The sequence below is a fragment of the Phaethon lepturus genome, unplaced genomic scaffold (genome assembly GCF_000687285.1).
Source record: "Phaethon lepturus isolate BGI_N335 unplaced genomic scaffold, ASM68728v1 scaffold368, whole genome shotgun sequence".
Classification (NCBI taxonomy): domain Eukaryota; kingdom Metazoa; phylum Chordata; class Aves; order Phaethontiformes; family Phaethontidae; genus Phaethon; species Phaethon lepturus.
The window spans coordinates 43,384-67,112 of NW_010555258.1; the positions used below are offsets into that span (position 1 = coordinate 43,384).

The 23,729-nt window shown below is 36.6% G+C and overlaps 1 protein-coding gene across 1 annotated transcript in view; it reads left to right on the forward strand.

Annotated features, from left to right (window-relative positions):
- Positions 1–23,364, forward strand: part of BANK1 (B-cell scaffold protein with ankyrin repeats 1) — a gene marked incomplete at its 3' end in the record, with an annotated part of 44,841 nt that extends 21,477 nt beyond the window's left edge. The window contains exons 3-7 of the mRNA XM_010292080.1: positions 1,070–1,218; positions 2,378–2,516; positions 4,538–4,680; positions 11,902–12,019; positions 23,168–23,364. Coding sequence (XP_010290382.1) covers positions 1,070–1,218; positions 2,378–2,516; positions 4,538–4,680; positions 11,902–12,019; positions 23,168–23,364 — 746 coding nt within the window. The remainder of the gene's footprint in view (positions 1–1,069; positions 1,219–2,377; positions 2,517–4,537; positions 4,681–11,901; positions 12,020–23,167) is intronic.
- Positions 23,365–23,729: the final 365 nt, after the last annotated feature.

The following is a 23,729-nucleotide window of genomic DNA, read 5'->3' on the forward strand; positions in this document are numbered from 1 at the left end:
AAGAGTAAAAATGAGAAAACTCGTGGGTTGAGATAAAGACAGTTTAACAGATAAAGCAAAAGCCACCTGCACAAGCAAAGCAAAAAAAGGCATTAATTCATGGCTTCCCATGGGCAGGCAGGTGTTCAGCCATCTCCAGGAAAGCAAGGCTCCATCACACCTAACCGGTACTTTGGGAAGACAAATGCCGTCACTCTGAATATCCCCCCTTCCTCCTTCTCCCAGCTTTATATGCTGAATATATGAAATATCACTCAGGTCAGTTAGGGTCAGCTGTCCTGGCTGTGTCCCCTTGCAACTTCTTGTGCACCCCCAGCCTGCTTGCTGATGGAGTGGGGTGAGAAGCAGAAAAGGCCTTAACTTTGTGTAAGCACTGCTCAGCAATAACGAAAACATCCCTGTGTTATCAACACTGTTTCCAGCACAAATCCAAAACACAGCCCCATACTAGCTACTGTTAAGAAAATTAACTTTATCCCAGCCCAAAAGAGCACAACAAAAAATGTATCCCTTCAGTCCGTCATTTTGTCCATGAAGGAATGCAAAGACAATGGAGTCTGTGTCAAGGAAATATGTATCTACTGTCATAGTTAACTGGTCACAGGTATCACTGCCCTCACATAAATCCTTCCTGCAGACCGGTGGGCTGATGTTGTAAACATGTAGTATATCCTTGTTTACATATAGGGAAAGCAAGAGTGGTAAAAATCCCAGTTTATTGCAGTGTATGAGAGTTTGTTTTTCTGAGAACTGGCTGATCTCTGTGACCTCGTTGGTCACAACTTTGGTCTAAAGGCTGTGTTCCTTTTAATTTAGTAAGACGAAGCATATGAGCAGAGCCCGTTCATATAAATGAAGGCTGCAGGATCAGAACTTGAGAGGTAAGCTCTTTATCAAAGGGGGAAACCTCACCACATTTACATGAAAGGAATTTTGCCAGGCTTTTATGCAGTGACCTTAATGTGACTCCAAATGCCATAGGAGTCTCTAATAAGTTGGAGATGTATTTGCCATGTTTTGTTGATCTGGGATTATTAACTATGACCTCATTCCACATTATTTATTTCAGATCACCAGACTAGCTCTGATGTTAACTTGTCAGATGTCAGGGGAGCATCAGAAAAAACAGACCTCAGTTTTAAAACAGAGGTACTTTCTGAAACATTAGAAACTAACAAGCAGTCAATATTGGTGCTTCCAAGAAGAATATCATGTGAGGTAAGGTTTTTGGATGCTAAAATCTTTGGGATAACAGTCAATATTGTTCTCTTCCTGCTGCAATCTCATTCATACTATAACAGTTTTGAAAACAAATAGCAGATAAGGGGCCAAAATGAGAGTGCATCGAGACTGCGATGGGATTTATTTTGCCTTTGTGTCACATCCACACTGTGGACAAAAGATTTGTAAATAGTTTTGAGACACTCTCTGAGGGATTTTATCTCTATTAGAATTATTTGGCAGCTTGGGTAGAGATACTACTGTCTTGTGGACCTTGTAGTTTAGAGGGAGCACGTAGTCAGGAACTTCTTGAGAGATACGGAGTGTCTCTTGGCAAGAATCCATGATGAGTATATGGCTATATGCATATGTGCCCATACCACCTGAGTTTCACAAGTGCTTGTGTGAGCATATACCTTGTCTGATTTTAAATTAAATCAGAAATATTTTATATATCTGTATCTGCATGCATATTCAATGGACACAAATGTTCATATGTGTGGGTTTTTTAATGAGAGTTGCTGTGAGAAAATATGTGAAAGTATAAACAGAGGAAGTACAATATCCAACACTGCATTCCTTTATGTAAGTGAGTGGCCACAGTCAGATATGGAGTTTGCGGTGTGCGTGGAATGTCATGTATTTTGCTTGCACTCTGTCTTTCAAAGGTGACTTACACACATTATTTAATTGTTGAGATCCATACAGTTCTAAGGGAGTAACATTCCCTCTGGTTGAGAAGGCAGTAGAGGGGTATTGTTCCACATTACCTGCTGCTTCTGTCTTACTTTCCTGTCAGTTCACTGTAAGAGTTTAAGTGAGTTTAAAGCCTTATTGTTAGGCTGAATGTCAGTCTCCTAGACTATAAAATAGAATGGTCTTAGAAAATGTAACAATTGACCTACACATGCCTTTACAACACTGTTCTAAAATATTGTTAGGTAAGCTGAATTTCAAATACTACATTAATTGTGTCATTTATGTCAGTAAAATACTGAAGGATAACACCGAGATGGCATCATGTTTTGGCATTATGATTTTTTTGTAAGAAACTGTTGGTAAAGAAACTTTTCTTCAAACTTATGTTTTCATTTGCGTTTTACACTTTCAGTATAATTTCCTGAAGGACTAATGGGAACATATTTTAATTTTATAGAACCCTTGTGAAATATTCATTTTGGTGAAAGACGAAATAGATGATGAAACTTTGGAAGTTGAATTCATAGCAGATAATCAACGAATTAGGATACAACCAGCCTCTTGGAATAAAAAGGTCAAGTACATGAAAGCTTTAGGTAAGAAAAACATTCTTTACCTTTAAGTAAACAGAAAATGTTGGACTCCCTTCACTTTTTCTGATAAGTAGTCCCACTTCCCACTATTTTGTAGGTGTTTCCTGTACATGGGTTTTGCACACAGAACATTTATTAATAATGTAGAGAAGCAAAGCCTTGTGATTTATGGGAAACTGGGTTCTATTAGAGTGTTTTTATGTGGTTAAATGGTAGGTGGCAGTCTTAAAATGTCATTGATTAGTCACAGATTAACATTCTTCAAAATCACTGCTGTAAAATGCAAAGCTAATATTCTTTTCTTATTACTCTATTACTAAAATGTTTCATTTTATGTTTAATGCAGTGAATTTGGTTATAGTCCTCTCTATAATTCTTACTGACACAGGAAATAATTTCTTTTCTTTGTTCATGTCCATGCCATTTCTCAGCTCTGCTGGTTTCTAATGATTTTTTTCAACTGCTCCATCCGTAACTACTTGTCAACAGTTTCAACTAGTTAACAACAGTTTCTCTTAGGAGATCTGTGCAGATTTAAGGGCCACAGCTATCCCCACTCACTTGATACGAGTTAAGAATTAAAAAATTTTTCATCTAAGTATTCAGAGTGTAGCTTGCTACTCCTTTGAATGCTGTGAATTTCCAAAGGAACTTATTTTTATTCTAAAACCATTGCAATACAAGATTAGATAGGAAGAAATATATATATATAGGCTACAATTTTCAACAGTGGCTTCTTGGAGCTACATTTGGGTAATTCTGTGGCATACTTTTCATCCTGAACACTGTCCTAAGATGTCAGCCACATATGGCCTGAGAGTTCTTTACCAGAAGAGAGTTTGTTTTTAGAGACCTGATTGGGAAGAACATGACCAACAGGAAACTTGCTTCTGTAACTGGATTTCAGAGAAGGAAAGCTGAAATCCTCATTCATAGATCTTAAAAGTTTCCTCCAGAGTTATTCTGCGAGAACATTGCTGATCACAGGAAGGTTTCTATAGTGGATGAAGAAATAAAATATGAACAATAAACAAAATATTATGAAGAATTTGCCAGTGCTGCAACTCTAGTTTAATTTTGTTTCTTATATCATTTGTATTTAATGCTTCTCTCTGTAGGCTTTTTTCTGTTTCAAAATGGAGAAAAATTGGAAGTTTGGGAGTACCCCTTTTTTAATGAGGGTCCACCTCATCTGATGTTATAAGAAAAATGGTGGTTTGTTAGGTTTTTTAAATAAAGAAAGCATTTGGGCAGTTTCCATTTAAGTGATTTACAGTGATGCTCTATTCATTTAGTTCCTTTGGCCCTATTACTCTTCTCCATTTTCACAGTTGCCCATTTTTATCGCTCTTTTGTGGGCAGAGTTAGAATTTTAAGAAAAGCATGCTAGTGCTGGTATGGTACAGCAGGATGCCTGGCAGAATGAATACTAATGACTTATAAAATGTGCTCGTAAAAAGGGCTCATGCTGCATACACAGAACAAGTCATACCTAAGTAACACACTGTACAAATGCCTCTTTCCTTTGCTTCTATTAGGTAAACAATTGGAATGGAAGTAATTATACTGCAGTTTCTGCAGCCTAGTTCAAATATGATTTTAAGAACCTTGCCTGCAATTAAGAAAAATGTTTCAAAAGATGAATAGCAATTCCACTATTTGTAATAAATGAACTTTTCCTTAATTTGTAGGCGTAAAGGACCTGATTATCAGCCATCAGTCTATCAAAGGGAAGTTGGAAGTTTGAAGCATACTGTTTTCATCTTCTTTCTCACGTGGAGCAATACAATAGCTTTGTTTTATACAGATGTACAGATACGTATTTTCTTTTGTCAGCTTTTTAAAGTTAGACTGAAAGACGTAGGTAAAAAACTGACTACGCTGAATCATCTGTGACATGCAAATCTAGTTCATCGACTGTGCATTTTCTGTGATATTTTTCTATTCTTTTACTCATTCCCCAAGACCACTGGTCTGGGATTGTAAAATATTTTCAGCTGTTGTTCTGATCTGTGTTTTTTAAGATTTTCCTGCTGGCTCTGTATATGTAAATGTCTACTGTGGGGGAGTCATTAAGACCACAGCGCAGATTGAGTACTATACTGCACTAGAGGAGATTGAGTGCATTTTTAAGAAAATGGCTGACCCAATAGCTTTCATTTGTCAGGTAAGAGGACTTCTGCATTTTTAATTAAAAAAAAATAAATAAATATGTGCCAATATGAGCTAAGAGATAAAACACTGTGCTGTAAAGACGTTTGTGCATTAATGAGTAATGGCTCAATATCGGGTTTAGGATTATAGAGGCCTCTCTTTGAGATGTCTAGTTCTTAGCAAGTCAAGCATGTGAAAACAGATTTTCCCTCTTTTTTTGTTTTTGTTTAGAGAGTGATATAAACATCTTTTGTGCTGTATATGCCCAATGAACAACATCCTGCGTAACAGAGGATGAAAATAATAACAAACAGTAGCAATGTCCCTCTCCATTGAAAGGGTTCTTTTTAGTATGTTCTAAAGCCAATAGAAGCAAATAATCTTAAATCACATTGTATTTGGAAGATTATTATTCGTTCACCAGCAAATGGGATTTTTCTGGCATAGCTTGTATGAAAGACAGTAGGTTGCTATTCATATAGACTCCATTTACAGCTGCTGAATTATCATTCATGTGGTTTGCTGGTTGCCATGCAGATTCTTTGCATATATTTAGAAGAATTCAGGTTTTGAGCTGGATTTCAAATTAGCACAGCAGGCTGCAGTGCTCTGCAGCATGTCGTTTGCCAATGGCACATACAAAACAATAAGAAAGGAAAGCATCTATTAAGAAAGGACGAAATCTCACGTATCATTTATTGAATGGTGGGTAGCCCAAGCAGACTGGTCATGATGTCTATATTGTAATTGGAAAGCCAGAACAAAAATAATAGTCTGTGTTTCCAGTGCAGACAGTCCTATTTTCCTGTGACAAATCTACCTTATCTACCACCTAAGGCATTACACTCATAACGAAAGGATTAATAAAAAATGATGTATTGCATTATTAGTGTTCTATTAAGGATGAGGGTAGAGTCTTTCCAAGTACAAGTCACTTCTATTCTAGGAAAACAAGTTCTTGCACAGGAAAAATAGTGCAATTCTAAGTACAAGTGCATTCTTAAAGTCTTTATAGTATCCATCATTCTTTAACCTGTATTTTGAAGGACATCGAAGTAAGCTTCTAACAGGTTTCTTGTAAAATTTATGCGTAAGAAGTGTGTCATGATGATTTAAAAAATTATAATTAACATGGTAACCTAGATACCTACAACACACCTGGTATTCCCACTGGAGTATTATTTGTGTTATTCAGGAATTTGACCTTTCGTTTAACCAGCATGACTAATATTTAGAAAGACACATGCAATTCAAATTATATTCAAATGCAAAAATACTTCTGTGCTGAGCAGCAGTGCACACCAGGAAATACAGCTGCAGTGTTATGACTATCAGATATGTTTTACAATTTGCTCACCTTTACACATTTGGATAATGAGCAAGGGTTTAAATGAGGAGACACTGTTTGCCTCCTCTTACTTTTATTGTTTTGGCAACTGAAAAATTAATGCTGAGAAAATGTTTATTATTGGGTAAGTTTCACGACCCACACAATATCATGGCTGCTCTGTGCGAAAGTATACTAATGGTAATTCTTTTGTAAGTATACATATGCGTTGTAAGATTTGTCATCATATTTAATGGTACCTGCTGGGCCATGGAGTGAGGTACCTGAACTAGCTAGGTAGCTAACTATTTCCACAAACTTTTTTAGTGCTTCAAGCTCTCATGTAAACCTGATTTCATGGCAATAGGATACATTGTAAAGATGCAATTTGCAGAACATGTTTTAACTGAATCTTTAAAAATATGTTCCTACAAGGAAAAACAAAACAGACTTGAGACTAATTAGAATTCCCATCAAGTAGCAGGACTAGTAGTAACTTTTATTTAACCATGCTAATTAAAACCTTTGATATCAGCATATTTGCAAAAGTATCCTGGGGCAACAGTGGTTTATCTATGCAAAGTAACAATCAAACACAATGGAAAACAAAATTAAAATAAAATAGAAAATCTTACAGCAGTTATTGATCAAAGCAATGTCACGCTGGTTCAAAGAAAAGTTCAAGATTTTCACAAACGCTTGCAATTTGAGAAGTATCTCCATATTAAAATTCTGTGATGAAAGCAAATTTCTGCAGTAATGCTAAGACTCAATGCTTTGGTAAAATGCTTTCATTGTACCGTATTTCGTGTTGCCAACACTTCCAGCTGCTTTGAGATGCTATCATCTTTGCAATTATCGTCCCCTTCTCCACTTTGTGCCCCAATAAAGCCAAACAGGTAAACAAAATGCAACGAGTAGGCTTACAGCTGTCCATTCCTTTCATTGATGGTCAGGTCAGTTCGTATATCTCAGTAGGATACCAACAAGATCATACTGCAGCACTTATGAATTCCTCTTTTTAGAGAGGAATTAAAGATTAACATGAGCCATATTTTAGGTTAAATGTAGTCTAAGATTTTTACAAGTTTGGATTAAATTCTTTGCCGCATCTGATAGATTGTAATTTTCTATGTTCCAAATTTTTCTGAATTTTAAAAAGTATTTATTAACATTAGCAAGATATTTTAAAAAAGCAAATAAATATTTAAAGTGTAAGGAAATAAATAGAGTAAAAATGAAATGTTTCTCTGCATAAATTTCAAAAGAAAAAAATCTGAGATTTTATAGTCAAGTGGGAAGAATTGGGATCATAATAACTGAATCATAATGGTGAGTGAACTTGCTATCAGAATATATGAAGGTGGGCATTGGCTAAAGGCCATGATTTTTTTTGTTCTCTCACTTTCATATAATTCTGCATTAAAGAAACTGTCTTAGGGAGTTTGTGTTCTTCCAGTAACCTGGTGTACAGACTGGTTTGAAGGTTCTCCTAATTCATAATTAAACTTTTTTATATTTCAGTTTTTATGTTTCATCAACTTCTTATTTCAACATTCTGATGGATTTGCATGCTGTATTGATTTTTCTCTGACTTTCTACTAAATGCAACTGTTGATTCAGTTATTTAGTGTTAGGGTTTCCTGATACATATTTCTTAGGTTTAAAAAAAAAATTTGAAACTAACATATCCTTATTACTGAAATTAGTAGGTTCATGTTAGCTTGAATGACTTGCAATATCTAAAGAGATTCAGGAAGTCTTTGTGACAAACTTTGGTTGAATAATACTCCTATGATTCTGAGAGACTTGGTATCTTAAAGGATATTTTTATCGTAGTCACCAAACAGGGTTCTAGTTACACTATATATTGAAAAAGAAGAGTGAAAATAAATTGCAGCCTTTTCTATGAAAACTTGTAAGAAATAGCTGTATGACTTATGTGGTGATATTATGTATGTGTTTTTACCTGATCCCCAAAGATACTTCCTTTGAAACTGTTTTTAAGATTTCAATCTTCTAAGCCACATCAGCAGCTGTTATTATATAATGTTTCTTTCATTTCCTCTAAGCACGAAATCCCTCCGTATTCTATCACTGGCTAAAATTGTCAGAAATGCCTAAGTGATTTTTAAGCCTAGCCCATTCTCTTTGGCAGAACTAATCTAGACATTGAAGTGCATATAAAGTAGTGTCTGATATGTAAGAACTACTGAAAAAGTTCATCTTTATGTAAATGTAAACTTGTTAGTACTGCTAAAGCCAGTGAGAAACATGTTAATTTAATGGCTGTGTATGCTGCGTTTCAGTGGCACACATTTTCAGGTCTTTGTTAGCAGTTATTAAAGAATATAGGTCATCTCATTCACAAAAGTAACAAAATGTGTGCTTGGTCTTTTTTTTTTTTTCCAGATGTTTTTGGAAGCCCAGGTGTGATGGTCAGTGCTTGAGGCGTTTCTGTTGTTTCACAGCTGTGCCCTCTTGCTTTGAAAAGGCGGTGGGGGAATGGAGATAGTGCCTACACCTGGGAAGGTGGTGCTGAGCAAGGACGAGCTGCTGGTGATGAGCCCTGGGCAGGCAGTAGCACTTGTAGAAGGACCAAGACTGAAGGGTGGAGCAGAGAGCAGCTGGCCATGCTTTGGAGAGCATGGGAAGAATTGCCTACAAATTCACTTGTTTAATTCTGAGGGGCTCCTGGAAAGAAGACCTTGCCTGCAAGGAAGCAGGGAGAAGTTAGTGCTTTTATTTCTGTTCTGTCATGTTTTCAATTTTTATTCAGATAAAATGTGGGCTTTCTCAAACTCCTGACTGGCTCAGTGTTCCCTTGCAGCATGCTTTACTTTAAATACAGTTCTACTTCTGTTGTCTTTGGTGAAGCTTCAGTATGAACTTTAGGTGTGTAATATTGGTGGGATTTCTTGGGAAGGTTTCATGGGCCTATAGAGACCTGTGTAGCATATATGAAAACATGTAAATGCAGTGTGCTTAGAATCTGTGAGTGCTCTGGGGCAGGAATGGGCAGTAAAGTAAAAGTCTTTAAACTGCATTCCTTCTTGAGGGAGTTTACCTGTCTGTTGGCATAGAGCTGGATAGTGCAGAGTGGTCCTATTGCTAGTTCTGTTTCACTGTTATTTCTGCAGGCCCTTCTATATGCGAGCTAAATGACATTAACATAGACTCTTTTTTTAAAATAACTAAACTGTATTTTCCTACTGTGTTTTTGTTGTAGAGTAGCAGAACAAAGCTACTGGTTATGGTTTAGTTAACAAGACAGCTTGTTAAATCATTGCTTGAGCTGTCAGATTTTAGACCCCTGAAGTAAGAGAAAAAAATTTGAGGTGGAGAACTTGAAGCAAATTGCACCGATTACTCTGTATAAGAAGTGTATTGTGCCTGGCTTGGAAATCATAGAAATAGATAGGTTGGTAATCAGAAAGCAGGCCTGTTAAAACATGAGGAAAATTAGCTCTAATTTCATCTGTTCCCTTTGTGAGATCAGACAGTCTAACTTCTGTCTCAGCAGTTTGTGAGCCAGCCTGGTGGGATTAAGCCATGCAGCTGTTTATGGCCTTGAAAATTTTGCTGCAAATTCCTGAAGTCGTGCAGTCTTCTCGTTTCAAGAACGTGCTACATCTCAGATTGTGAAACAAAGTTTTATTCCACGTAAATTTGGTTGTCTGAGTGCAAAGTAAGAGCTATGCACTCTAAAGGTACTCCTCCCGCAGATTTCTCCCTGTATGAAAGGGAAAAGGAAGGGTTCCTGCCTTAGCTCATATTAAAAAGTAGAGGAGCTTTGTAGGCAAGGTTACCTTGAGTGCTTGCTGAAAACAACTGTGGGGTGTTTATTTGACTTTGATATATAAGACAGTCTGGACTGGATTCTGTCTGAAACTGCTCCTTGGGCTTTTCAGGACCGATGATAAGAGGCAGGAGTTGTTGGGATGTGTTTTGGATTTTTGTTCATTTTCTTTTGAATGCAGAAGGCTAAATAGGTAGCAAAATGTGTAGGGGGTGGCCCTGCCATTTTAAATGGAATTTAAAAATAATACTTCAGATGTAGTTTGTCTAGAAGCCCATCTATATGTTTATTTCCTATATAGTGGAATTTCTGCTATACAGTTGCTTCAGTGAATAGCAGTGACTTTGAGCCTCTTTCTTCATGGCACAATTTCTGCATGTAGTTTCATCTGAGCTAGTTCCTGTGTTATTACTTAATTTTGTCCTACTCTAGACTGAACTTTCTTAAGGTAGTACCAATGATGATACCATATCTAAGAAGTCCTACTTGAAATAAGAGAGAATAATATGGTTTCCTAACTGAATTTTAATATTATTCCTCTTAATTTTTAAATGTAATGTGGTTATTCATGTTAATATGGGGGCTTTTTTTGATAGATATTTGGGAGGGTTTGCATATCCTTTCTCAATTCAAACTGTAAGTCTGGTACTTTGGCTAGATCTTTATTCTAGAACAAGCCTTAAGGATTCTTTTTCTAGGAGGAGGGTTTGTTTTTTTTTTTAATATTTATTGCTTTGGTTATTGAGGACTAAATTAAGTACTCATAATTATTGAATAACAAATACAAAGAATGTAATTCATCCTTTTCTGTACTGTCACATTATGGAAAGAAATAAGTCACAAGTTACTAAATATAATGGTTTTTTATGTATCATAATCAATATTGGAAGGGCCAGTATTAAACTGGCCAAAAATTAAACCATCATATTTTATTACCGGTAACTCCCTACCTGCACAAACTTTTCTTCAAGCTCTGGGTCATTCCTGTGGGACTTGGGTGAAAATTATATCCTGCCTGTGTAGTCAACACTTTCTGATCACATCACACTTATTTTCTTAATAATTTCTAACAGCCTCAGGAATTAAACTTCATGTTTCATCAGTAGACCTCTCTGTCCTTTTCTCCTCAGCATGTCAGTCACAGTTTCTTTCAAGTTTATATGCTAAGTGTGTCTGCAGCTATTACCTGTTAGTGATGCCAGAATTGTCTTAACCAGAAACAGTTCAGCTATGGAAAAGCAAACTTTAATGGAGGCTGCTGACATCTGAGTGGAGTAAACCAACTCCTGAGCACTTCTCTGCTGTGGCTGAGCTCCTTTTGGTGTTCAGTGCAGCCTAGACTGGACTAGCACCGTAGTGCTCAGTGTAAAATATCCTTATTGTTCAAATCTTTGTAGCATGCTTTTCTTGTCATGCCAGGCAAAGAAACACTTAATTATGGCTACCATGAGAGTTGTTAGGAATAGATCTTGGCCTTCTGTCCAGAAAGAAGCAATCAAAAAAAGATCTCATGGCAGTCATTGAGGATTTCCCTTGTCTAAAGTCTATGTATTTAGCAGGAAGCTAATCTAACTGCTTGCTATCAGTTTCTTAATCTGTCAGCAATATTATGCTTTAGCTGACGGAACTGAAGCTATTTCCTACCTAGCAAAGTACGCAATCTTAGTGTAAAGATTTTGGATAACGGAGAGCTACTGTAGACTTTAAACTCATCCTGAATTACTGTTTCAGTAAGACCTTGGATTTATTGGCACCTTGCATCTGTCAGAACAGTTCCTGGTTGTTACGCTGCATTGTTACAGCTAAATCTAGAGTCAATAAACAGATCTTCCTGTCCTTACTCTTCATCCAGAAGTTTTTAGTTACGGTTGAATTTCATAAGTTATAATACCCGTTTCTCTTCAATTGGTTTGTGTTATCATGATCCTTTTATATAAGAACATGTCTTCTGTAGTTTTCAAAAACTATGCTGCTCTTACTAAGAGTGAGTTTGTAATAATACTGTTTTAAATAATTTGATTCACCAGCACTCTGAGGATAAAGTTAAAAATACATATGCAACAAATGCACTGATTTTTTTTTTTGTTCTTTTTTTTTCTTTTAAACAGACTTTTAAATTTTCTTCTGTGGAGAAGCTGGATGATGTTCTGACTTTGTTATTGAAAAGCAAAATACCTCCTTATGAATTCAGCCCATTCCGAAGTGAAGAGTACCATCAACAAGCTAGTGAGTACTTCTGATATGCATTGATTTTTATTATTGATACTATGTTTATTACTTGTAAAAATTAATAAAACAAATTTTAAATATTTAAAGCCACTAGTGAAATGCAGGAATCCACAATAAAGACCACCTAACCAGCGAGAATGGGGAAAAGAGTTTTGTAAATCATTACTTTGTGATTCCTATGTATCTATTTATACTTGTCTGGATATTTGATCAGCTTTGGATCAAGTGCAAATTAACAGCTTTATAGCTAAGCAAATTTATACTTACGGTGGAAACGGTCAATAAAAGACATAGGAGATGGCTGTACATTATATTTTTTTTTTTTTTTTACTAATTGCTCTTTTGCTCTCTTTAAATTTCACTTTCTTTTTATGTCATCAAACTTCAAGAAAATCAGAAGAATTTCTCTACCTGAAGAGAATGGATGGCTTTTGAACTTGGAATAGCACACTGAATTTCTCCATTCATTGTAGTACCTATGAACTTAATATTTTCCATTAATTCTGGACAAAAGATAATTAGAATATTTTTAATTTAATAAAAAGGGCATCCCAGTGCTTTAAAATGGGATTTGTCTATAAAGTAGGCAAACTGTGCACTATATGCACAGTTCAGTAGTGTATCAACAGAAGCTATAGTTTAGTACCAAATGGAGGGTCCTATTTGAACTCATCATTCGCTAATCAAGGTTTCAAACTGGTTTGCAATAAACCAAGAGTGTGATTATTTAGTTTGTGTTTTGAAAGCATCATTATAATGTTATTTCAGATGTGTTGTAGACCTCAACTTTTCTAAGAAACTTTTGGGGAAAAACAGAAGCTGAGAAAATGTGTTTCTCTTCTGAAATACTTAAGAAAGGAGTGTTTGAATTGTTGGCTGACTCCGGTCTTGTGTACCTGGACTATGATTTTGAGAGAAAATAAACTCACTACATTGAAGTTCAACATAACACTTGTTTCTCATAACCAAATATAACAAGTTTTTGAAGGTATCCCTACAGTGATGACTATCATGCTTCCTTTTCTTTTCAGTAAAGTTTCTTTGATTATGGAATTCACCCCTCTGTACTGGATAAACATGATTCCATTTTTATGCTGAAAATGAGCTTAAATATGAGTCTAGGTTAGTGGAAGCAACAAGTAGGGTGTTAGGTGAGCTACCTGCCCTTGACATTTTCCTGTGCAAGACTGCAGGGTGGGGATGTATAGGACACATTAGAGAGTCATTCCCAATGTGAAATGTTAGTTCTGATGAATGAAAGATTTTCTGCTTCTCTAGTAACCATTTAGATCTGGGCACGTTTTCTAATATTGAGAGTAATGCTTGTCAACCTACAATCCTTCCCCCCAAAAGCCTGTGCGGTTCAAGAGCAAACTGACAGCTTGTGAGCTTGAGCCAAGTTAACCTTTTTTAAAATGAACTGGTTTGATATACAGTGCAACAAGAAAGTACAAAGTTAGATGCCTAGATTGTTCATGAAAGAAAGATGTGGTTGTGGAGTTGGAAACACTCAGAATATGGGAGGCCTAGGCTTTGATTTCCCCTTCTGCCCAAAAGGTATGTAAACTCATGCCTTTGACTACCTATAAGAGGACCCCAAACATTCATTAGACATATTTAGCATTTTATTCCAAGCACCATTTTTTTCTTCCAAAGAGAAGATGGCAAAGAATGAAAACTAAATACTTTTTGCAAAGGATATGAAGCTATTGGACAAAAAGCTCTACAGCACTGAGATGAATTATTCTTGTATGTGTAAACAGGCAGATGAATCAGCCCTAATTTGATAATTTCTATATGTGCTGCTTTTGCTTAGTGGTCAAAGTAGGCTAACATGCCAGAAATCCAGTTGTCTGTTGCCAGGGGGAACATAGATGCTTTGCATTGAGACATACTTGGTTGAAATAGAGGCATGTCAATAAGTCAGAATATAGATATATTTTTAACTTCTTGGTGACTACCTGTATGTGATTCTATGGGATTCCTGCCCACTGCCAAACTTTGCATCTAAAGGCTTTGAAGCCTATTGAACTTAATAAAGAGAGTCTCTGATTAGACTTGGTATCAAATGCTTTTTTCATAAAGCTTTTAATATGTCATTTTCTTCTGAAAGCTAGAGTGAGTTTTTGTGCCTCTAGCATCTAATGGACTGTATTTAATCTTCTGGCTTTTCAGTCTGGGTATAATAGCTCTAGGTTAATAATAATACCTCTAAGCAAAGATAGATGCACTTCTTGGAAGCTAGATGCTTCCAAAGTAAGGATGCACTCTTTTCAACATAAATGCTCAAAAAAGTTTAAATCTTTTTGAGACTGTTCTATGACTCCAGTCATTGGCATGACTACATGACTGGAAGTCAATCTTGCAACATGAGGCACAGATACGAGAAAACTTTCTCTGTATGGTTTTACCTTGATGCTTTAGTTTAACTTTATAGCTAGCACATCAGGGTACAGCTGATAAATTGCTGTACTTGAGAGTTCTCAATATGAACTCAAAGTGAACAAATATGAAGAACTGACGATTAATTGTATTGGATAACTAATGAGTTGCATGGTTTGACTTCTCGCAAAGTGTACAGCTGTGTGATTAAAAACTTAGGAGTGTAAAACTAAATACAAAAATCTATTAGGAAAAATGCACATGATGTAATCAAAGAAATACACATTGTGATGCTTGCCTGTATTAACAACGGCTTAGATAAAGACATCACCAGATGCATGTTTGGTTACATAATTTTTCAAAAGCTGTTCCCCTTGCCAGAATGGCTGTTTAACTTTTTTTTTTTTCAGTATGATGAATGCAGTACTTGTGAGAGGTCAACATCTAGGTTGGTAAAGTCAAGGTAGATGTCAAAGGTGGAATAGGTCAACTCTGATACCATCTTACTTTCAATGCATCTATTACAAATGTCTGAATAGTCCTTTCAGCCAGCACTTCCTTGTTTGGTTCACTCTTCAATGCATACTTTCAGATTGCCTAATTTAAGGCACTCATAACTGTATTTTGTACACAGAATCTCCACCGGCAATGCAATTTCATCACTCTAGGTGATAAGCACAAAAGTATGTGCATGATAATGCTGTAGCTCTTGCGTATTGTGTTGCTTCCTATCATGTACATACATTATCATATTTATAGTATTTTTTTCTTGCAAAACCTGAGGCTGTTTACTGGTCTTTCAGTTTCCATTCATTCAAATTAAGTTGGAGACTTTGAGCATATGGTGACAGGCCTTATGAGTAGTTCCTTGTTTAATATGATCTCTTCCTGAGTAACTAGTCTGCTATACCTGACCTATTATATAAATATAAACAGGTCTCATAAATGTATGTGTTTTACCAATCTCTATACAACATACGTATATGCAAGCTTGCCTATAAATAAGATGTGTTTCAGGTAAAATAATCCATTGTTGTTTCCCTGGGGTAGATTCAGCTAGATTATAGATATATCTATATATGTATATACATTATATCTATAGATACATATATTAATATTTCTATAGATATAATTCAGATAGATTATTAGATTATATTGTGGGTGTTGCTCTCTTCTCCCAAGTAACTAGCAATAGGATGAGAGGAAATAGCCTCAAGTTGCACCAGAGGAGGTTTAGACTAGATATTAGGAGAAATTTCTCTATGGAGAGAATGGTCAAGCATTGGAACAGGCTGCCCAGGGAGGTCGTGGAGTCACCATCCCTGGAGGAATTTAAAAGACGTGTAGATGTGGCACTTCAGGATATGGTTTAGTGGGCATGGTGGTGTTGGGTTGATGGTTGGACTTGATGATCTTAAAGGTCTTTTCCAACCTTAATGATTCTGTGATTTTCAGTATTCTGATTTCTTTTAAATACCAATAAAAAAAGCAAGATGTCCTGATAAACTTGTTCTGTTAGATATTATGGTAACATATCAACTTACCTGCTTAGGACAGGTATGTCATTGGATATAATGATTTCTGATAAGGGAAGTTTTTCAAAAGATGCCATGAATCACAAATGTATTCTGGAAATTTGAATCGCTTGGCATCTAAGCGAAGAGAATTGTTTGAGCAGCATATCACACTTCGTGAAGTTGCTTGCAATGTGAAAACCTAGCGCTATAGCCCAGCAAGCACTTTAACATGTATGTTATATTCTTTCTCTACGGGATCTCACTTGTTGGACTACATGCAGGAAGGAAATTACATCTCTGCCTAAATGGAGGCAATGGTGATGCTATATCTTTGCTTGTTGTTTGACCTCCTCTTATGTTTGTCAGTATTATTCAAAAGAAATCAATTTATAAAAGGCAGCAATTGGAAATGGTAAAAATAGAAATTTGTGCTGGATTTTTTTTTTTACGAACCATGGTTTCCAATGATAGCCATTGGAATGTATTTTGCCATGCATAAGATGAGTTTCAGTTGTTTGCGTTTGATGAAGCATGCTATTGTAATAGTTATTGTAGTCACCAAAAAGTAAATCAGGAGTCTCTACCAGAAAAATATTGTTGGAACTGCTGTATATGTAAAAGCTTGTCAGAAACAAGGTGCGCACTTCAGACTTGAACTGTGCCTTTGTTTGTTTTAATTGCTTTTTTGTTGTTGTAAGATACTTTTATCTTCTTTAGAACTACATAAAGTATATCTGAAAGTTGTCAAAATACATTTAGGATTATGCATGGGTATTGCCTACTAGCAGTATAGAAGAATTAAGACACTTATTGAGCTTATCAAGGGGAAGAAAGTTTTAGTAATGAGTGGTATTTAAAGAGATTATTCCGCAGTCTCTGAAGCGGAATACTGGAAGTCCAGTCAGCTGAGAAAGCTAAATGCAGACTGAATAGAAGCCACTGGAAAAACATTTGTGTTTAGCAACAACATTAACTGAAAGATAGAGCGAAGGTACGTCTGGGATTTTTAGTGGTGTTGCACTCCATCCCTTGTGGAAGCATGTAACTAAAGCTGGAGGTACTGTCAGAAATATTGTGTGTTCTATACCAAACTGATTTCAGGATACCTTGTATGTGTATTATTCCTTTATATTCTGGTAATAGAATACAGTCAAAACATACTAACAAATCTAAACTCATATTTCAGAACTTTGTGAATCTCTGATTCTGCTCTTGAATCTTCAGATTTTGGAATTCTTGGTGCATTGATTCCTGTCCAAGAGATGGCAATTTACTTGAGGAAAACCTGTTTCTTTTTCTAATACTAATGAATTTTCCTTTTTTTACAAGTTATCTGTTATTATTGCTCTGATTGAACTCAAACATCAAGGCTTTTGAAAAGTCCTGAATTTATTCTTTTTGTAGAAAATACTGGTTTTTGTCACCTAACACTGCTAGCAATGTAACAAGTCCTACCGTGATTTCTTTAAATCTTTTTTTATCAAGCTGAAACATCTATCCCAAAAGAAGAAATAAGAGTCTGCGTTTTCAGCTGCTAGTGAAACGATGGGAGACAAGGTAGACTGGGGGAGAAGAAACAGATGGGACTTTACATATTTCTTTGGTTTAATTGATATTGACACTGTAGAAGTCATTTTGAGTGTTTATTTGAATTCCTAAAAATGGAGTAATGTCCTGTATCACTAATTTGGGAAATAAAAGAAAGATGTCTTAAAAGATCTGCAGAAATATCACTGTAGGCTGTTCTGTTTGCTTACTGCAATTTTATGAAGAATCCCGCAGGCTAAGACATTGCTACAATATAGTAATATTAGATTTTATGCTCTGTTTTATAGCAGAGGTGTTCCAGAATGCTCTGCAGAGAAGAGTAGAGAGGGGATTATGACAGGAGAAAACATCCAAAACAGCAATTCCCCTTTAACCTTGTGTATGTCAACTACAACTTTAATTAAAAGCAAGCACTGGCCTCAAAGTCAGTTGAAAGTTGAAGAAGCTACCTTAATATTAAAACTATGCCACTTGGGCACTTTGTCTTTAACCTTTCCTTCCCGCTTACGATCATCAGCTAACTAGTTCTTAGTGTAGTTGCCAAACAGTGGCAGCTTTTCTCTGTTAACATTTATCATTAAAGGACTGCTACTGAGTAAAAGCTGTTCACTTCTAGTTACCTTAATAACTACTATTTTTGTTTAGTTCTATATATTTGGCTGAAATGTATCAGTTGTTCCAGTTTCACAGCTGATAAAAGTCCCAGCAATTTTCCCCAATTCAGTGTGACAAACTTGCTAGTTCAAGAAGGGTATTTTCTGCCTCAAGCATGTGTACTTTCAAATAATTACAGAATCTTGCTACTGTGTATAATACGAAACTTCAGTTAAAGCAGTTAAACACAGTATGGTGGAAATTTCTTTGCAGTAGAACATCTAATTTGTCTTAAGAGCTCACTGAAGTTTGTGAATTGGCAATTAAGTGAACAAGTATAATTTAAAAAAAAAAAACCCACCACACACAAGTAGGTCTTACAGAGGATTATACTTACTTGGTTATTTTGACAATGGTACCCTTAGTTGTTACTGACTTTTGCTGTAGAACCTGCAGGAAAAAGATAACTTGTTCACTTTTGTCAGGTGTCTTGGGAGGGATTTAAACAGCTAGTGGTACCTCTTTTCAGAATGAGGGCAAAAAGAAGGATCAGTAGGCTTCAATCTTCTTTTGACATCATTAACCTTACTATATTTTAAAAAATTAATTAAATATGTATTTAGGGGAGGAATTTCTGAGAGGTCAAGTCCAACAACATCTTTTTTCCCTTCACTGTATGGATGGCAAAGCCATTAGCTTATACAGGGCAGAGAAGGACTGCTGGTACTACACCTGCATATAGAAATGGGCGCTGAGGTTGCTGAAGGAACAGCAGCCATCGCAACTGTTGGTATAGCAAGACTTGGAAAGTTTGGCCCATGAAGATGGCATCCTATTTTGTGGAAGTGCAGGGACCTGCCACTTGTGTTGCCTGGAAAAGGCTTTGCAAATGAGTGTTAAAAGCTGTCTTGAACTGGTGGATCTCAGTATGGTCATCTGATGGTCCTCACAATAACTTTTTGACAACTTGATGGCACCAGGCTTCTGTTTCATGGGCAGAAGAAATTAAATCTGTCCATTTGAATCCCTCAGTAAAGCCTTTGTTGGCATCTGCTCTACACTGAAACAAGATGTGGAGGTCCTCCCTCTCTGAAAGTAAGGCTGGTGGTGCTGTAGTGACTGAAGGTGACATGGGGTTAGTGCCTGTGGATTGAGGGCTTGCTTGTTTTCTATATTTTATCAATATCACTATACATTGAAACCTGGAGAAAATAGTTATGAGGCATTTAGTGGGTAGAGGAGCAAGGTGACAAGTCAGGGGCTTCCTCATCCTGGCTGGTGATCTACATAACTAAAGGAAAAACAGTGCACATCTGTTTCTCTTGAACCTGAAGACCCTCTTAGGGTCCGAACTGTTGAGATAATTAAATGAAATGGAACCTCAAAGCCCAGGACTAATAGACAAAACTGCATACCTGCTTTCCCCACAAGTTTTGGTGTTTGCGTGGCTCCCTGCCTCCACACCACATGGTATATATGAACCATCTGTGGGCATAGCTAGTACAGTTTGATGTCTGAAACTGTTCATGGCTGACTGGAAGGGAGAAACAGCAGCTGTTGTGGCTGTAAGCTTTATCTTCCTATATTGTTCATTGCTGAATCTTTAACTCTGCAGCAGCAACTGGATCAATCTCATGCCAAGTATTAATTCCTCAAAGGGAAGGGAAAAGAAGTCTGAACAGAACTTTCACCTCTTCTAATCCCAGCCTTGTTAGTACCCAGCTGAGGCTGGAGATGGAATTTTATCATGCCCAAAATAACGCATTTGAAATCCAAAGTAAGGTACTGGGAATAGTATGATGTTGTGGTTCAATGATGTTCGGATTCCTTAAAGGAAGAGTATCCCCAGGTGGTCTCTTGAGTTAGAAGCCTGTATTTCTTGTCAACAGAGAAGAGTTTTCTTTTGTTTATTTGGGAGTAGGGACACTTGGCTGAGGAGAGCACAATGGTGAGTTTTGTTAGCCAGGATCACCAGCTTAGGGTGGTAGGACTTGTGTGACGGGAGTCACCTCTTCGCTTGTAATGCATCTATATAATAGGAAGCCCTAGAAGCCATGTCTGTGCTCATCTGATGTGCATTTTTTTTTCCTAGAAAGGGTCCATGTAACCACCCTAGGATGTGAGGCCTGTGTAGTTCAGATTTCTTTTCTCTAACAACAGATGTCACAGAGAAAGGTCTTGAATTAAATTAGGAGATAGGTTACAATAATTTTGTAATCCCAATACAATTTATGTTATTTGTCCTCTCTGGACTTTTGATGGGGTCTTTTGATGGCACTCTTGTTTGTTGCACTTGTTTTAATCATAGGGTGGAAATTCATACTGTGAAAGTAAGTAATTTGAGTTACTCCATGAACAGAATTTTCCCGTTTGTGCTCATTCTTGAAGTGGTTGCTGTGAAAAGATAGAAAAGATGAAATTATTTATAATGACTGTCAGTAGATTCATGTCTCAAGCAAGATTGGTATCCTGGAGTTAACACTTCAATAATTAAGTTTAGTCTTTAGATTTAACACACTTCCAAGAAAATGATGTAATCCTTGTAGCTTCTTTGGTCAGAGATGTAATATTGATGCTAGGATTGATATGTGGTGGAAATTGCCTTTCAATCTAGAGATCTCATTGGGTGTTGTACAAAAAGAAAATCTGTTACTGAATAAAATAGTCCTGCTTGTATCTGCACATATGTACGGAATTTGTTACGTTGTTGCACAAAGTTGCTGACTAAACTGTTGGTATGTAGCAATGGTGGCTTCTGCTATAGTCATAACTAGAACCAACATTTTGAGGCTGTATGATTTTATAACAAAGCTCATGTAGCCCAAATATTTGTGAAGGCATACAGGTCAGATTGAATACTCATGCTCAAAATAATAAAAAAATGAAACTATTTCCATCTCCTATTCTTGGTGAAAGTGCTATAATATTGTTTATGTGATGTTAAAAACATTTGTTTCATTTAGGCCTTTTTTGAGTATTATGGAAAAGCTCTCACTACCAGTGCTGCTGTTGAAGTTTTCATACCTTAAGACAGGCTTTTTTCTGCTTACTGCAGGGGGTAATAGGAAAAAAAAGTTAGATTTAGGAAATTAATTTCTTGATTATTACCATCCTCCGTGGCTGGCTGAGGTATTTCATTTGTTAGTGATGTAGTCTCCTGTGATGTTCAAAGTATGCAAGTGTAGCAGTCCTGCTTGAATATCAAACCTTGCTAGGGAAGAGTTGAGTGGTGACTAGAAAAAACACCTCAGTTTCAAAGGAACTGAAGGGATTTTGGAGTAGGTTCTGGGATACCTCTGTTTTGTGTTACTTTGAAAACTGAGATACAAGCCTAGAACAGTAGTGTGCAATTTTTCGGTCCTGTAGTAGTAGAAGGTGTAATCGTGGTGCCAAAACACAATTTCTCTTGGTACTTGGAGAACTAGAAGCAGGTTAATGTGTTGACTCTACCAAATGAATTAATAGAAATTGTAATAAATAAGTTTTCTATAATGTGAAGTCTTGCTTTATAGATTCTTGTAGTTTTTTGTAAGAGTCAGCAAACCTGATCAAGTCAGTAATTGATTGGGTATGGATGAATAACTGGCCAAAACTAGGAGCCAGACACTTGGAAAAAACTTATGCTAGTGATACAAAGTATTCAGGGCAGTAAGGAGGAGGGCTAGTAGGGGAAAAAAATGGGAGAAAGGCCTTAGGAGATTGAGTAATTATGCAGTAAAATGTCAGATGATGGTCACTGTAGGTAAAGACAAAGTGATGCTAGTGGCAAAAGCAGTTTTATGTTGTCACACAAAATGAGAGCCTTTGAGCAGGCTATTGGCACTGAGGAATAAGACCACGCAGTTCTGTGATAACATCAACTTGTTGCTAGGCAGCAGATCAAAAAGCAGATGAAATTCCAGGAATTATTACAAAAGGAATAGAGAGCAAAACAGGACATAATTATGACAATGCATAAATTACATGGCTCACCCACAAGTTGAGTATCATGTGCAGCTCTTCTAGCATCTCAAAATAGTTACCTTAAAGCTGGAAAAGATTTGGACAAGAGCAGCGGGGGTGATGGAGTTGATTCTCTATAAGGCACAATTAAGTAGACTGGAGCTCTTCAAGAAAGAAATTCTGGGAATGAGTGAATCATGAGAAGTGCAGAGAAGGCAGACAGGGTTAGAGAATAAGATGAATTAGGGACCATCAATTGAACCTAGCAGGAGCCAGGCTCAATGTAAACTAGAGGAAGCACTTCTTCACACAGTGGGTAAGTAAAGACACTGCCAAAAGACCCTGAGGGTGCAAAAAGTCAATGGTGCCTGGGCAGGCTAGATGCATACTTGGAAGAGAGATACACTACAATGCTGATATGCAGACAAATCACTACACAAGAAACCATGTGTGATTAGGAAGTAAAGTATGAAGGCAGAGAGAAATATTGTTTATGCTCCATTTCTTTGTTTTGTTGTTGTATGTAACTTGTGGCCACTCATAGAGTTAGAATACAGGACTATGCTGAAATGATAAACTGATTTATGTTTAGCTTTGTCCCAGTCCTCCAAGGTGAAAAATAAATTTAGGACTGGAATCCTAAAAACCTTTGTCTGATACGTTCATGTTCAAATTCTCTAATTTTTTTCATTACAGGGATAAGCAAATTTTTGCAACTCTCTGGTAGTCATGTGAATTTTCAGAAAGGTCTTTTAATATGAAAACATAGCACCATAAACCTGTAAAAATGTCCCATCCAAATGTCTCAAAATAAAAATATTCCTAAAGTGTTAAATGATATACACCTAAGCAAAAGCATGTTTTGGCTGTAGAATTTTCTTCCCCTTGCAAGAAAACATACTTCTCAATAGAACTACAGTGCTTTAAAATTTCTCTGTCAGGAAAAAAAAGAGATTTCTTAGTTATGCTGAAGGCTCCTTTATTAAAATATGTATGTGAATATATGTAAAATATATGTATGAATTGTTCTTTGGATGCCAGTTCTGTATTGGCAGTTTGATAACTGTGATTCTGTAGCACAAATATTCAAAGGACTTTTGTAAAAGAATGTGTTCTATAAAAGCAGAACTGTTCGTTATGAAAACTTTTTTTCCATATACAGATAGCTATTTGGAAGGATTTCCTACTCTCCTTCACTGTGCAGCCAGATTTGGATTAAAGAACCTTGCAACATTTCTGCTCAATTGTCCTGAGGCCACACAGGCTAGTGAAATAACCAACAAATATGGAGATGATCCAGCAAGTATTGCTGAGAAGCATGGGCATGGGGAACTAAGAAAATTAATCAAAGAATCATCAGTAAGTCTATATGCTTTTTCATATGTCATCCATAACCAGGGGACTGTGATGATGAATTACTGAGATCCCACAGTATCTTCTCTTGTAAAGCCTAATATGTTGTAGTCCTTATGTCTGAAAATATTATTATACTCCTCCTGTCACAGAAAGAGGGGTCAAAACGGGGTACAACCACGTTCTTTGTGCCCTGTCATGGTGGAGATAGGAGTTTTTGCCCTGCTTGAATTTTAGGCATGTAATGGAAGGAGAATAGTGAATCATGAGTACCTCATGTGGCCTAGCCAGACTGGCGCTTTCAGCACCCAAACAATGGTTATATTGTAAGTAGTCCAGCCCAACTGTCTAGAGTAGGCTATGAACACTAC